At 44.8% G+C, this 14054-nt stretch overlaps 1 protein-coding gene across 1 annotated transcript in view; it reads left to right on the top strand.

Annotated features, from left to right (window-relative positions):
* The first annotated feature begins 5588 nt into the window (after positions 1-5588).
* The window catches only part of gle1 (GLE1 RNA export mediator), a 48968-nt gene continuing 40502 nt past the window's right edge, over positions 5589-14054 (top strand). Inside the window, exons 1-2 of the mRNA XM_068012123.1 lie at positions 5589-5730; positions 12902-13111. Of these exons, the coding sequence (XP_067868224.1) occupies positions 5632-5730; positions 12902-13111 (309 nt within the window). The 5' untranslated portion in view covers positions 5589-5631. The remainder of the gene's footprint in view (positions 5731-12901; positions 13112-14054) is intronic.

Raw genomic sequence — 14054 nt, 5'->3', positions numbered from 1 at the left:
ATTTTTTTTGAATACACAGTACCCTTTTTAACCTCCATTACTTCATCAAGCCGAGAGATACCAGAAATAAGATTTGTAAAAACAGAGATTTTAAAAATTGCACAACTTTGAAGAAAGTGATTAAACCTAACCAATAAAATAGCATTTATGTGTTTGGAACATTTTCAACAACTTTTCCTTTTGGATGCAGGTTGTATTGGAGGGCATACCTGGATATGCTAAGAATACACACTTGCATTTTTGGAGGCTTAGACATATTGGCCTAGCTATTGATGTGACAATAACGGTCAGTCTAATGGCACTCACCATTATTTATTGTACAAATTGGACAACAGCTTCCAACATGTGCTTCCCTCCATAAACTGCAAAAAAGGGCATCTCACCATCTGGATCCCCGTTCAAATGTATTGAATGGTGTGAAGTTCCTGTACTGACACATGGATATGGACTAAACTCTCCACTGAAAGTTAGCACTTGTACATTTCTGTCGCAGTGCCCTTTTAACAGTGTGGTAAGTCCTAGTTCAAGTTAAATACCCTTTTTGGCCGAGTGTGCAGTCTCATTTCTTAAGCTTTTAATTGTTGGATTTTTAAAAAAGATTTAAATTTGTAAACATTTTCAGTCTGTGTGTCTCCCTCAATCCCAATCTTTCCCTTTCTTTATTTTGCTTTCTGTACCTGATTTGACATTGAGTTTAATATTCTAACTGACGCTTTCTTGTTTAGACTCCACAGTAGAGGCCTGCTCAGGTCAGGAAAAAAGAACCCGACCGAACCACCGCAGACCCGAGCCCAACCTGGCCCGAGTGCCTCCAATTTTGCCCCAAGCCCGGCCCGACCCGACCCAAACCCGCCCCTTGACCCGACCTGCCCGGACTCCCAGCTCAGGTACGTTTTTAAAATTTCAATACTTACCCAACAGAGCACTTACCGTGTGTGTCTGGCCCGACCCGACTCAACCTGGACTTGGCCCAACCTGACCCAAGCCCAAAAGTCGTACCCTGAAGATGGGCCCGACCCAACCCTAACCCGACAACATGTCGTCGGGTTTGGGTCGGGTAGCAGGCCTCTACGCCACAGCTCAATGAATGTCCGGTGCCAGGGTGCAGGACATCTCTTGATAGGATATTGGAGCGGGAGGGGGAGGATCCAGTTGTTGTGGTCCACGTTGGGACTAACAACATAGGCAAGGCTAGGATGGAGGACCTGTTTGGGGATTATAAAGCACTAGGAACGAAATTAAGGAACAGGTCCTCGAGGGTCATAATCTCCAGATTACTGCCCGAGCCACGTGCAAATTGGCTTAGGGATAAGAATATTAGGGAAGTAAACATGTGGCTAAGGGAGTGGTGTGGGAAAGAGGGGTTCCATTTCATGGGGCATTGGCATCAGTTTTGGAACCGGGGGGATCTGTACCGATGGGACGGTCTCCACCTGAACCGATCTGGAACCAGTGTTCTAGCGAAACGGATAAATAGGGTAGTCTCTAGGACTTTAAACTAGTGAGTCGGGGGGAAGGGAAAGGGAAAACGACAGGGAGTATGATGGTAAATAAAAGGGTAAGCAGCAGGTTAACATGTGTGCAGGAGGGTTTAAGTTCAAGGCAGACTATGAAAGAAGCAGAAAGGAAGGATAACTCAGGAGTTATTATTAGAGATGTTGGAAATCATGAGGGTAAGAAAGCTAGCATAAAGGCACTTTACCTGAATGCTCGTAGCATTCCTAACAAGGTTGATGAGTTAACGGCACAAATCATCGCGAATGAATATGATTTGGTAGCCATTACAGAGACATGGTTACAGGTTGGTCACGACTGGGAGTTAAATATCCAGGGGTACCAGACTATTCGGAAGGACAGACAGGAAGGTAAGAGAGGTGGTGCAGCTCTGATATTCAAGGACAACATCAGGGCGGTGCTGAGAGATGATATAGGTTCTATGGAGAATGAGGTTGAATCCATTTGGGTGGAAATTAGAAACTCTAAGAAGAAAAAGTCATTGATAGGCGTAGTCTATAGGCCACCAAATAATATCACATTGGGGTGGGCAATAAACAAAGAAATAACTAATGCCTGTAAAAATGGTACGGCAATTATCATGGGGGATTTTAATCTACTTGTAGCTACGAATCAGCTCAGTCAGGGTAGCCTTGAGGAGGAGTTCGTTGAGTGTATCCGTGATAGTTTTCTTGAGCAGTATGTAATGGAACCGACGAGGGAGCAAGCTATCCTAGATCTAGTCCTGTGTAATGAGACAGGAATAATTAATGACCTCATAGTTAGGGATCCTCTTGGAAGGAGTGATCACAGTATGGTTGAATTTAGAATACAGATGGAGAGTGTGAAGATAAAATCCAATACCAGGGTCCTGCGCTTGAACAAGGGGGACTACAATAGAATGAGGGAGGACTTGGCTAAAGTAGACTGGAAACAAAGATTTTATGGTGGGACAGTTGACAAGCAGTGGAGGACTTTCAAAGCAATTTTTCAAAGTGCTCAGCAAAAGTATATTCTAGTGAAAAGGAAGGCCTGGAAGATAAGGGGTAATCTGCCATGGGTGTCTAAGGAAATAAGGGAGGCTATCAAATTGAAAGAAAAGGCATACAAAGTGGCCAAAAACAGCATGAAACTAGAAGATTGGGAAAACTTTAAAGGTCAACAGAAAGCCACAAAAAGAGCTATAAAGAAAAGTAAGATAGAACATGAGAAAAAACTAGCACAGAATATAAAGACAGATAGCAAAAGTTACTATAAATATATAAAACGAAAAAGAGTGGCTAAAGTAAACGTTGGTCCTTTAAAGGATGAGAAGGGGAATTTAGTTATGGGTTATGATGAAATGTCCGAGGCATTGAACAGGTATTTTGTATCGGTCTTCTCAGTGGAGGACACTAATAACATGCCAGTAATTGACAAAGAGACGAACGTAGGTGAGGACCTGGAAACAATCATTATTACGGAAGAGGTAGTGTTGGGCAAGCTAATGGAGCTAAGGATTGATAAGTCTCCTGGCCCTGATGGAATGCATCCCAGGGTACTAAAAGAGATGGCAGGAGAAATAGCAGGTGCACTGGCGGTAATTTTCCAAAATTCGCTGGACTCTGGGGTAGTCCCAGCAGATTGGAAAACAGCAGATGTGACGCCACTGTTTAAAAAGGGAAGTAGACAAAAGATGGGGAATTATAGACCGATTAGCTTAACCTCTGTAGTGGGGAAGATGCTTGAGTCTATTATCAAGGAAAAAATAGCAGGGCATCTCGATAGAAATTGTCCCGTTGGGCAGACGCAGCATGGGTTCATGAAGGGCAGGTCATGCTTGACAAATCTTTTGGAATTTTATGATGACATTTCGAGCAAGGTGGACAATGGGGACCCAGTGGATGTGGTGTACCTAGATTTCCAAAAGGCCTTCGACAAGGTGCCGCACAAGAGGCTGCTGCATAAGATAAGGATGCATGGCGTTAGGGGTAAAGTATTAGCATGGATAGAGGATTGGTTGACTAACAGGAAGCAGAGAGTGGGGATAAATGAGTGCTATTCTGGTTGGCAATCAGTCACTAGTGGTGTGCCTCATGGATCGGTGTTGGGACCGCAATTATTTACAACGTATATAGATGATTTGGAGTTGGGGACCACGTGTAGGGTGTCAAAGTTTGCAGATGACACTAAGATGAGTAGCAGAGCAAAGTGTGCAGATGACTGTGAAACTTTGCAGAGGAACATAGATACATTGAGTGAGCGGGCAAAGGTCTGGCAGATGGAATACAATGTTAATAAATGTGAAGTCATTCATTTCGGTAGGAGTAACAGTAAAAAGGATTATTACTTGAATGGTAAAAAGTTGCAGCATGCTGCTATGCAGAGGGACCTGGGTGTCCTTGTGCATGAATCGCAGAAGGTTGGTCTGCAGGTACAGCAAGTAATTAGGAAGGCAAATGGAATTTTGTCCTTCATTGCTAAAGGGATTGAGTTTAAAAGCAGAGAGGTTATGTTGCAGCTGTATAAGGTACTGGTGAGGCCGCACCTGGAGTACTGTGTGCAGTTTTGGTCTCCTTACTTGAGAAAGGATGTACTGGCACTGGAGAGGGTGCAGAGGAGGTTCACTAGGTTGATTCCGGAGTTGAGGGGGTTGGCTTATGAGGAGAGACTGAGTAGATTGGGATTATATTCATTGGAATTCAGAAGAATGAGGGGGGATCTTATAGAAACATATAAAATTATGAAGGGAATAGATAAGATACAAGTAGAGAGGATGTTTCCACTGGCAGGTGAAGCTAGGACAAGAGGGCATAGCCTCAAGGTTAGAGGGAGCAGATTTAGGACTGAATTAAGAAGGAACTTCTTCACCCAGAGGGTTGTTAATCTATGGAATTCCTTGCCCAGTGAAGTAGTTGACGCTTCTTCAGTAAACGTTTTTAAAGCTAAGGTAGATATCTTTTTGAACAATAAAGGAATTAAGGGATACGGTGAGAGCGTGGGTAAGTGGATCTGAGTCCACGAAAAGATCAGCCATGATCTTATTGAATGGCGGAGCAGGCTCGAGGGGCCGGACGGCCTACTCCTGCTCCTAGTTCTTATGATCTTATGACCTGACCATCCCTTTACTTACCTTCAGACTTGGAATCTCCACGAAGCTGCAGCACATGCGTGATGACGTCATCGTGACGTCACTCACTCACTGCGCAGATTGTTTCGTCCTGGACTCCCAGCTCAGGTACGTTTTTAAAATTTCAATACTTACCCAACAGAGCACTTACCGTGTGTGTCCGGCCCGACCCGACTCAACCTGGACTTGGCCCAACCTGACCCAAGCCCAAACGTCGTACCCTGAAGATGGGCCCGACCCAACCCTAACCCGACAACATGTCGTCGGGTTTGGATCGGGTAGCAGGCCGCTACGCCACAGCTCAATGAATGATTCTTTAATTTGATTGGTTATGGAGATACAATTGCTTTCCCTGTTCACACAGGTGCCAGATGCCCTGCAGCGGGCGTTGGGCTGTTTGGATATTTGGCTGACAGCAACTTGCTGTGCAAAACCCCAAAGACTACGAGCAAGTGAAAGTCTCACCGTTGGCGATTCACAGTGAAATCTGGCCCAGTGCCTTAAGTTTAAACCTCATCTACAAATCTTCCACTTATGTACACTACAACATCACTTAAAAGAGATTGGGATGTGATGAGGAGGAACATGAAAGGATCTGGAGGGATCTAGATTACAGGAGAGAGCACTGCCACTGGGGCCCAAATGGCCTCTTAGTGCACTGCAATTTCTACCATTATTTGAAAACTTTCCCTTTTTCTTAGCTCAGGGAGTGGTTTAGAAATTCTGGTAAATCTCCTCTGCACCCTCTCCAAGGCCTGGACATTCTTCCTAAAGTGTACTGCCCAGAATACTCCAACTAACACCTAATCATTGCTTTATAAAGCGTTATGTCGCCATTAATAAAGCCAAGTATTTTGTATGCTATTTATGAGCCCTAATGACCCACGCACTCACCTGCTTGTCTGAAACTAGCCTGCGCTGCCTGGTTTCCATAGTGACCGCATGGGCGGGGCGTGAACCGGAAGCGCTTGCCCGGACAGGTTCTTCCGTTTCCGGTCTGTAGTTTCTGGCGGCTGCAAGAGGAAAAGATGCCGGCGGAGGGTAAACGATGGGAGACTTTGGAGGCGTTGCGCAATTCGGAGAAAGGGCGGCTGTCGTACGATACACGCTGGCTGGAGGAGGGAGATGTGAGTGCGGCTCGTCAGGGTGATTGGGGAGAGGGGAGGGAGCCCGAGCCCCAGTCCCCGGCCTACACCCGCCGGCTCTGGGCAGGAACCTGAACTGAAGCCTGCACCCGCTCCCCGATTCAAGGGTCTCTGCTTCTCTTTGGTGGAAGGGAGGAAAAATATGTCTAGCGGCCAAGAATCTGGGTCAGATAGGAGTGTTTGGCGGGCTGACTTTGCAAATGCCTTTTCTCCAGCCCCAATTTTGTTCCATTTAACCTCCTTATTTCCCCCTTCCTCTCCCCATTGGGTTTTCTTGTCGCCCTTGTTTTCCTTTGAAACATATCAAGCGTGGAATTGCAGAATCTCTCAATAACTGCAGGAAATAACATCACCAGCACTGCACCTGCCTCTATTCCATTCCTTTGTCATCTCCAGTCTCAATTCCAATACTATCTTGTGTTCCATCCTCCAAAGCTCTGCTGTCTGTATTTAGTTCCACACCTAGCCCCCACTCACCCATTATCCCTGTCCTCACTGACCTACATTCTGTGTTGGTTTTCCAACACCTCAAATTCAAAATGATTATCATTGTGTTTGAATGTGCCATGGCTGCACCCCTCTGTATCTCTTAACTTTTCACCCCCTGCTCCCAAAATTTCTGTTCCAGACTTTGGCATCTTGTCCATCCTGTCCTTCCTTTGGTGGCTGTACCTTCAGCTGGCAAGGCCCTGTTATCTGGGATTCCCTTTATACAACCATACGAATTAGGAGCAGAAGTAGGCCATTCAGCCCATCGAGCCTGCTCTGCTATTCAAGAAGATCATGGCTGATCTGTTTGTCTCGAATTCCACACTCCCATCTACCCCCTGATAATCTTTGATTCCCTTGCCTACCTCCGCCTTAAAAATATTCAATGACCCCGCCTCCTCCACCTTCTGAGGCAGAGAATTCCAAAGTCGCACACCCTGATAGAAAATAATTCTCCTCATCTCTGTCCTAAAAGGGCGACTCCTAATTTTCAAACAGTACCCCCAAATTCTGGACTTGCCCACAGAGGAAACATCCCCTCCACATTCACCCTGTCAAGATCGTTCAGGATCTTGTATACTTCAATCTTCTAAACTCCATTGAAAACAAGCCCAGTCTGTCCAACCTTTCCTCATAAGACAACCTGCTCATGTAGGTATCAATCTAGTAAATCTCCTCTGAACTGCCTCCAACACATTCACATCCTTTAAATAAGGAGACCAAAACTGCACACAGTATTCAAGATGTGGTCTCCCCAATGCCCTGTATAACTGAAGCATGACATACTTACTTTTATTTTCAATTCCTCTCATAATAAAGGATAGCATTCCATTAGCCTTCTTTATTACCTGCTGTACCTCCATACTTACCTTTTTGACTCATGCACTGGAACACCTAGATCCCTCTGCACCTGGGAATTCTATAGTCGTTCTCTGTTTAAGAAATACTCTGCTTTTTTTATTCTTCCTGCCAAAGTGAACAACTTCACACTTTCCCACATTATACTCCATCTGCCAGATTTTTGTCCACTCATCAACCTATCTATATTGGTCTGCAACTTCCTTATGTCCTTTTCACAACATACTTTCCTACCTAACTTTGTGTCATCTGCAAATTTAGCTACCATACCATCGCTCCCCTCATCTAAGTCATTGACATAAATTGTAATCAGAAAATGACCCATTTATACATACTCTGTTTTCTGCCAGCCAGCCAATCTTCTATCCATGCTAATATGTTGCCCCCTACACCATGAGCTCCTACTTTGCGCAATAACCTTTTATGTGGCACCTTGTCAAATGCCTTCTGGAAATCCAAGCACAGTACGTCAACGGGCTCCCCTTTATCCATAGTGCATGTTACTCCTTCAAAGAACGCCAATAAATTGTTAAACATAATTTCCCTTTCACAAAACCGTGCTGACTATTCTCGATTACCTTGAGTTTTTCTAAGTGCCCAGCTATAGACTCCTTAATGATCGATTCTAACACCTTCCCCACAACAGATGTCAAGCTATCTGGCCTAAAGTTACCTGTTTTCTGCTTTCCCCCCCCCCCCACTCCCTTTCCTTGAATAGAGGGGTTATATTTGCTATTTTCCAGTCTGATGGAACCTTTCCAGAATCTAGTGAATTTTGAAAAGTTAATACCAACACATCTACCAGCTCATTAGCCACCTCTTTTAAGACCCTAGGAAGAAACCCATCAGGGCCCGGGGACTTGTCATCCTGCAGCTCCGTCAGTTTGTTCAGTACCGCTTCCCTGGTGATTGTAATTTCACCAAGTTCCTCTCTTCCTTCCACCTGGAATGATTTTGTATCCTCTATAGCAAAGACAGAAGCAAAATATTTGTTCATTTCATCTGCCATTTCCTTATTATCTACTATTAGCTCCCATTCTCACTCTAGAGTACCAATACTCTCTTTACCTTTTTCCGTTTTAAATACCTATAGAAATTCTTGCTATCCGTTTTTACATTTCTAGCTAGCTTCCTCTCATACACTAATTTCTTTCTCCTGATTAATCTTTTAGTCATTCTCTGCTGTTCTTGATATTCTGACCAATTTGCACAATTATACTCTTTTTAAGTTTGATGCTTTCCTTAACTTCTTTAGTTAACCATGGATGATGGGTCCTCCCCTTAGAATTTTTCTTTTTAGTAGGAATATACTTATTCTGAGTTTTCTGAAATATCCCCTTAAATGTCTGCCACTGCTTCTCTATTGCTCTATCTCCTAGTCTAGTAACCCTGTTCACTTCAGCTAGCTCAGCTTTCATGCCCACATAGTAGCCCTTATTTAAGTTTAAAATACTAGTTTTAGACCCACTCCTCTCTTTCAAACTGGATGTAAAATTCAGTCATATCGTGGTCGCTGCTACCTAGAGATGGCTTTACTCTGAGGTCATTAATTAATCCTGTCACATTACACAATACCAAGTCGAATATAACCTGCTCTCTGGTTGGTTCCAGAATGTGCTGCTCCAAGAAACCATCTCGAAAGCATTCCACAAACTCCTTGACGAGGCTACTATTGCCAATCGGTGATTTTTCCAGTTTATATGTAGATTAAAATCATCCATGATTGTTGCCGTCCCTTTATCACAAGCACCCAATATTTCTTCTTGGATACTTTGTCCAATATTGTGGTTACTGTTAGGGGGCCTGTAGACCACTCCCACTCATGACTTCTTTCTCCCACTATTCCTCATCTCCACTCAAATCGATTCTAGATCCTGATCTGAACCAAGGTCATCTCGAAGTATTAAACCAATGCCATCCTTGATTAACAGTACTACCCCTCCGCCTTTACCTAGCTTCCTATTCTTGAATGTTCTATATCCCTCAATATTGGGGACCCAATCCTTGTCATCCTGCAGCCATGTCTCTGTAATGGCTGTCAGATTGTATTTATTTATTTCAATGTGTACTGTCAGTTGGTTTACTTTATGAATGCTACATGTATTCAGATACAGAGCCTTTAGTTTTTTTTTTGTTACCTTTGTAAGATCTAGTCTTGACTGTTGGTGTGTTCTTAGATTTTTTTTCTCTCTGACCTTCATTTCCTGTATTACTATTCTGCTCTCCTGCCTTGACTGTACCCCTTGATTTGCTACATCTACCCAAGCCTGGTTCCTTTCCCCCCGCCCCTTGTTTAGTTTAAGGCCCTCTCTACTTCCCTAGTTATACAGTTTGCTAGAAGACTGGTCCCAGCATGGTTCAGGTGCAGACCATCCCAACGGTGCAGCAACCACTTTCCCCAGTACTGGTGCCAGTGCCCCACGAACCGAAATCCACTTCTCCCACACCAGTCTTTGAGCCACATATTCATTTCACTAATCTTATGTGCCCTCTGCCAATTGAGATCCAGAGATTATTACCCTTGAGGTTCTGCTCTTCAGTTTGTTGCCTAACTCCTCATACTGTCTAAGCATAACCTCTTTCCTAGTCCTACCTATGTCGTTGGTACCTACATGGGCCACGACAACTGGATCCTCCCCCTCCCACTCCAAGTTCCTGTCCATCCCTGAGCAGATGTCCCGAACCCTGGCACTGGGCTTTCTGGACTCTCACCCTCGGCTGCACAGAACAGTGTCTATCCCCCTCACTATACTATCCCCTACTACCACTACATTCCCTTTAGCTCCCCCCATTTGAATGGCTTCCTGTACCACAGTGTCATGGCCAGTCTGCTCATCCACCTTGCAGACCTCACTTTCATCCACATAGGTTGAGAGCACCTCAAACCTGTTTGACAATCACAAATTCTGAGGCTCGTCCACTGCTGTCTGCTCGGTCCCTTTACCTGCCTCACTCACGGTCACATCCTCCTGTCCCTACTGCAGACCAAAACAGATGACCCTGTTCTAAGAGGTGTGACTGTCCTCCAGAACAAAGCGTCCAGGTACTTTTCCCCCTCCCTTATGTTGCTCAGTGTTTGCAGTTCAGCTACCAGATCAGTAATCCTGATCCGGAATTCCTCTAGCTGCTCACGCTTTCTGCAGATGGATTTATCCTGGATGGCCTTGGCATCCAGGAACACTCACATACCACAGCCCTTGTTTTCCTTTGAAATATAAAGAGCCTGGAATTGCAGCATCACTTCCTAAGCATCTCTGCCTCTCTACCTCCATGATCCTCCTTAAAACCCACCTCTTTGATCAGCATTTGGTTACTCCTCCTGCTAACTTTTCTTCTGGTCATTGTTTGTCTTGGGGTGGTTGCCTATGCAAAAGGCATTGTATAACTGCAAATTATTATAACTGTATAGTCAGTAATAGGAATGGGATGCCCAACCACAAACTCAGTCCTTTTCTGTATTGTGGATATTTCCCAGGAAGGGAGCAAATGGGGAGGTTGATTAAGATAAAACTGGACAGAGCACCCGGCTTTGACCTAGGCAGTGGAAACGACAGCGGCAAACCCAGCCCTGCAAAGTCCTCCTCGCTACCATCTGGGGGCTTATGCCAAAATTGGGAAAGCTGTCCCACCAACTAGTCAAGCTACAGCCTGACATATCATACTCACGGAAACACGCCTAACACCCAATGTCCCAGACACCACCATCACCATTCCTGGGTATATCCTGCCCCTCTGGCAGGACAGACTCACCAGAGGTGGCGGTACAGTGGTATACAGTCGGGCGGAAGTTACCCTGGGAATCCTCAACATTGACTCCGGCCACCATGAAGTCTCCTGGCACCGGCTCAAATATGGGCAAGGAAACCCCCTCCTGATTGCCACCTACTGCCCTCCTTCAGCTGATGAATCAGTACTCCTCCATGTTGAGCACCACTTGGAAGAAGCAGAGAGAGTGGCAAAGGCACAGGATGTACTATGGGTGGGGGACTTCAATGTCCGTCACTAAGAGTGGCTCAGTAGCACCACTACTGAGTGAGCTGGCCAAGTCCTGAAGGAATAGATAGGTGCTTGATGGCCAGCACCGACATGATGGGCCGAAGGGCCTGTTTCTATGCTGTATAACTCAAGAGGGAAAAACTTACTAGACCGTGTCCTCACCAATCTACCTGTTTCAGATGCATCTGTGCATGACTATGTTGGTAGGAGTGACCACCGCACAGTCCTTGTCAAAATGCAGTCCTGTCTTCAAACTGAAGATACCCTCCATCATGTTGTGTGGCACTACCACTGTGCTAAATGGGATAGATTCAAAACAAATTTGGCAGCTGAAAACTGGACATCCATGAGGCGCTGTGGACCATCAGCAGAATTGTATTCAACCACAATCTGTAATTTAATATCCCAGCATACCCTCCACTCTACCATTACCATCAAGCCAAGGGATCAAACCTGGTTCAATAAAGAGTACAGGAGGGAATGCCAGGAGCAGCACCAGGCATACCTAGACTCCAGACCTCATTACAGCCTTGGTTCAAACATGGACGAAAGAACTGACATCGAGGTGAGGTCAGAGTGATTGCTCTTGATATCAAGGCAGCATTTTGATCAAGTGTGGCATCAAGGAGCCCTAGCCAAATTGAAATCAATGGGGATCAGGGGGAAAACTCTCCACGGGACTAATGAAGATGGTTATGGTTGTTGGAGGCCAATCATCTCAGCCCCAGGACATTGCTGCAGAAACTCTTCAGGGTAGTGTCGTAGGTACAGCTGCTTCATTACTGACCTTCCCTCCATCATAAGGTCAGAAGTGGGGATGTTTGCTGATGATTGATGTTCAGTACCATTCGCAACTCCTCAGATACTGAAGCAGTCTATATCCATATGCAGCAAGACCAGATCAACATTTTGGGCTTGGGCTGATAAGTTGCAAGTAACATTTGCGCCACACAAGTGCCAGGTAATGACAATCTCCAACAAGCGAGAAGCTAACCATTTCCCCTTGGCATTCAACGGCATTACCATTGCTGAGTGCCCCACTATCAACATCCTGGGGGGTTATCATTGACCAGAAACTGAACTGGAGCAGTCACAAATACTGTGGCTACAAGAGCAGGTCAGAGGCTTGGAATTTTGACACATGGGAACACCACCATCTGCCAGTTCCCCTCCAAGCCACACACCATCCTAACTTGAAATATATTGCCATTCCTTCACAGTCACTGGATCAAAAGTCTGGAAGTTCTTCCTTCACAGCACTGTGGGTATACTTGCACCATTTGGACTGCAGCAGCTCATCACCTTCTCGAGGGCAATTAGGGATGGGCAACAAATATTGGCTTTGCCAGAGACGCCCACATCCCATGAAACAAAAAAAAAAAATCAGGGTAATGTGAAGTAAATGGGAGGTGGGGGGAGGGGACAGCAAAGACTTGGACTTAAATAGCGCCTTTTGCAACCTCAGGACATCCCAAAGAGTTTCACTGCCAATGAAGTACTTTTGAGAGTGTAGTCACTTTTGTCATGTAGGAAATGTGGCAGTCAATTTGCACACAGCAAGCTCCCACAAACAGCAATTGGCTAATGACCAGATAATCTGATTTTTCTGCGCTTGGTTGAGGGATAAATATTGGTTAGGGCATTGGGGTGGTGAGGGGGGGGCGGAGTTGGGAGGGGGAGATCCAGTTATTTTTTTTTAGTAAGATGTGGGGATTTAAGAAAATGAATGCTCTTTGAAGGTGATCAGATAACTGACCCAGGTTATTTCAAGAATCTTAAGTTTTACTTCATTTTATTATTTTTTTTCCAGGATGTTTTGGAGCAATGCAGATCCTCTCCCAAGCTCTCTGTCAGTTCGGCATGGGTACTGGACCACATTTTCCAACAAGAGACTCAATCCAACACCTCAGAGTGTTTAACACCTCTGATCTATGGCCTTGCTGGAGATGACAAGCTGCAGGAGATGCCTGTTCCTACTCCAGTCCCAAGAGCAGAAGAGGAAAATAATAATAATGTGCAGGTATGTTCACCTACATGAATCCCTTTCATTGGGGTATGGTAGCATAGTGCTTTATGTTACTGGGATGGTAGTCCAGAAACATGGATTAATAATCCAGTGATATGAGTTCAAAACCCACCATAGCTTGAGGAATTTAAATTCAGTTAATTAAATATATCTGGAATGAGAAGCTAGTATCAGTAACGGTGATCATGTAAATACTGGATTGTCATAAAAACCCATCTGGTTCACTAATGTCCTTTTAGGGAAGGAAACCTGCCATCCTTACCCAGTCTGGCTTGTATGTGACTCCATTTCCACAGCATTGTGGTTGGCTCTTCACTGTCCTGTGCAATGGCCTAGCAAGTCACTCAGTTATATTCAAAAAGGTGACTCACCACCACCTTCTCAAGGGCAATTAGGGACCGGCAGTAAATGTTGGCCTTGCCAGTGTTGTCCACATTCCGTGAATGAATAAAAAAAAAGAGCCTCCTAATACGCTCTCAAGGTGTTAATTTCTCTGTAATAGCAGTTTACTAAGTACTATGGTGTAATCAGTCATTGAAGTTTCTAAGGATTGGTTCACACGCTGTTTCCATAGTGCTGGTTTTTAAACATCCAATCATGTGTGCACTATTTTGCATATTTTTAAGGGACTGTTTCCCCTTGCTTGCCAGCTCTGGTTGGACATATTCCAGGAGGTTTAATCACATGACCTCCCACCACAAACTGCCCTGTTTTCAAACTCCTGCTATTGGTGACCCAACACATCCATCTTCATAACACAGTTCCTTCCCACAGGCAATCGGAAAGCGAACGCAATCTTCGTTGCCCGATTGACAGTCTGGAATCATCCAATCAAGCTACCCTTTCCCCCTCCATCTCCAATATTTTCTGTAACTGACAAATAAAATTACTCAAAGAAAATGGGAAAAAATACACTTTTTGAATTGCCCCTATGATT

The sequence above is a fragment of the Heterodontus francisci genome, chromosome 32, assembly GCF_036365525.1.
Source record: "Heterodontus francisci isolate sHetFra1 chromosome 32, sHetFra1.hap1, whole genome shotgun sequence".
Taxonomy (NCBI): domain Eukaryota; kingdom Metazoa; phylum Chordata; class Chondrichthyes; order Heterodontiformes; family Heterodontidae; genus Heterodontus; species Heterodontus francisci.
Note: the sequence above shows the minus strand (reverse complement) of the source record. Positions and strands in the feature narration are given on the sequence as shown.